Source organism: Acyrthosiphon pisum, chromosome A1 (genome assembly GCF_005508785.2).
Source record: "Acyrthosiphon pisum isolate AL4f chromosome A1, pea_aphid_22Mar2018_4r6ur, whole genome shotgun sequence".
Classification (NCBI taxonomy): domain Eukaryota; kingdom Metazoa; phylum Arthropoda; class Insecta; order Hemiptera; family Aphididae; genus Acyrthosiphon; species Acyrthosiphon pisum.
Genome location: NC_042494.1, coordinates 46,672,629 through 46,674,777, shown reverse-complemented (window position 1 = coordinate 46,674,777; position 2,149 = coordinate 46,672,629). Strand labels below are relative to the sequence as shown.

Here is a 2,149-nt window from a genome sequence, read left to right as displayed (position 1 = left end):
CACGTAGCGCCGCTCGCTACACAGATTAGCACACGTTGCGTAAGGGTTCACGGACGAATCCTCAGACATCCGGTAGCCAATAGCATTCGTCCACGCTTCAATACACCGGTGGTCAAAGTGGACGCGACAAATTTCTTTTGCACCATCACACTGGCCAGCAAAGTAGACTACGTCGTTCGTAGAAGATCCATTGGTGGCATGAGGCCAGACCTGCAGAAACTCATCTATCACACGTCCTCAGACCATTTTTCAGAGCTAGACGCCATCGCCGTGCTCTAGTCTCACACACCGCTAGCAGTATAGAATAGTTATAATTGGTGTGAGTGTGCGAGTCCTGTTTTTGGTGTGTCTGTGACAACTCCAACATCATGGCACCAACTATCATGATGCGACCTACTAAAAAGGACTGGCAACGTCAGTCACAGTCCGAATCCGAGGATGACGACATGGTTGGAAAGAAAGATTTGTTGCCGCTAGTAATGTCCCAAGGTGAAAAAAAATTTTCCCATACCTATTCTTTTTACAGTACATAATATAGATACCTACCTAATTCAAAACGTATTAAAGTCCAAAGATTCACTTCATCAATGTAGGTACATATAATGTACCTAATTTGAATTAATATAGATTGCCACTGCCTAGGTATTAGATATTTAAACAACAAGTTCTATTTATTTTAAAACTATTTTGTTTATGCTGTATTTTTAATAGGTACATAAGTATATGTGGCTGAGGGCTTGGGGCCGTGTGGGTGGCTAGAAATGTATTTTGTTGATAAAGTAAAAGCTTTTACATTTGGCCAGACTCCAATAATTACAATATTTATTATCGTGTGGTTTAAAGAAATCTTAATATTACATTAACAATAGTTATTTTTGGTGTTGAGTTTATCCGCTCTCATATACAATAAAATTGTTGGAAATATCATAATTGTATCATCATTTGTGTATCTAAATAATTTCTCCTCTAAGTAGTCTGCATTGAATGATCACAATTAATTATATCTGATGGATAAGGTTTATAATAGTGTTTCAATTTTCATTTATACTATGTTTGAGATAACTGTTTAAGATAATTAAAACATAAACATTCATATTTAAAAATAAAATTAGGAACCATTAATTTTTTCATAGACAAATGTAAAATAAATCAGCATAGTTACTACTTATAAGTAAGTCTTATTTATTAAGTATTTAATGATGTGTTGACTGGCCAAAAAATCTATTTTCAAGTGATTGCTGAACATTGGCCAATTAACTATTGAGAATACCTGGCCAAATGGTACCTTTTATGTTTTTCTATTACCAACCTATAGTTTTAGTTTTTTATATACTGCCCGGTATTAACATTTGTATGTATAACTTTTCAGTCGGCCAACATTTTGTGCCCTTGGTTATAACAATGGTAGGTTTGCCAGCACGTGGCAAAACCATTCTTGCCTATAAGATTCAACAATATCTCAACTGGACAAATCATAAAGCTAAAGGTATGTAAATGTAATAAATAAATAAGCACTAAAGTCTAAGATACAGCATAACATTAAGAAAAAAAAATTTAATTATGCCTAGCAATAAATAATAAGTAATAACTATACATTGTGTTTAGAATGTTGAAAAACTAAAGCCAACAATTTTGTTCTTCAAGGCATATTTTTTTTGTTTATCTTTAAGTAAACATATTGTACGTTATTCAAGGGGGCAAGTGAACAAGAAACTAAGCTTAAACATTTTATAACAATACCTATCAATATTATTTTTTAATAGATAGCAATGAGTTACAATGGACGCTTTTTTAAATTCTCAACATCTGACTCTATTTGAGGCATATTAAAATATTAAATATTTTATACAAAAAATGTATTATAGCCAACAATTTTATTGTCCAGGAATCTCCTGGTATGCATAGTCCCTGTTTCAAACTAATTTGAATAATATTTTTCTATTGGCAAAAATAAAATATGAATTGTATAATAATACTTTGATAATTGGAATAAATCTAAATAATTGACGGACAGAATGACAAAATCAATTAATTTGTTAACATTCTGCTTTATTTTGAAGCCTTATAAGTGTAAACATACCTAATCATAATTTCCCAAGTTAAATATCCAATCAGTACTCATGACTCTGAAGGTTTTCAATATTCATTT

At 32.1% G+C, this 2,149-nt stretch overlaps 1 protein-coding gene across 1 annotated transcript in view; it reads left to right on the top strand.

Moving 5' to 3' along the window:
* The first annotated feature begins 203 nt into the window (after positions 1 to 203).
* The window catches only part of LOC100160559 (6-phosphofructo-2-kinase/fructose-2,6-bisphosphatase), a 6,856-nt gene continuing 4,910 nt past the window's right edge, over positions 204 to 2,149 (top strand). The window contains exons 1-2 of the mRNA XM_001944463.5: positions 204 to 489; positions 1,370 to 1,486. Of these exons, the coding sequence (XP_001944498.1) occupies positions 369 to 489; positions 1,370 to 1,486 (238 nt within the window). The 5' untranslated portion in view covers positions 204 to 368. The remainder of the gene's footprint in view (positions 490 to 1,369; positions 1,487 to 2,149) is intronic.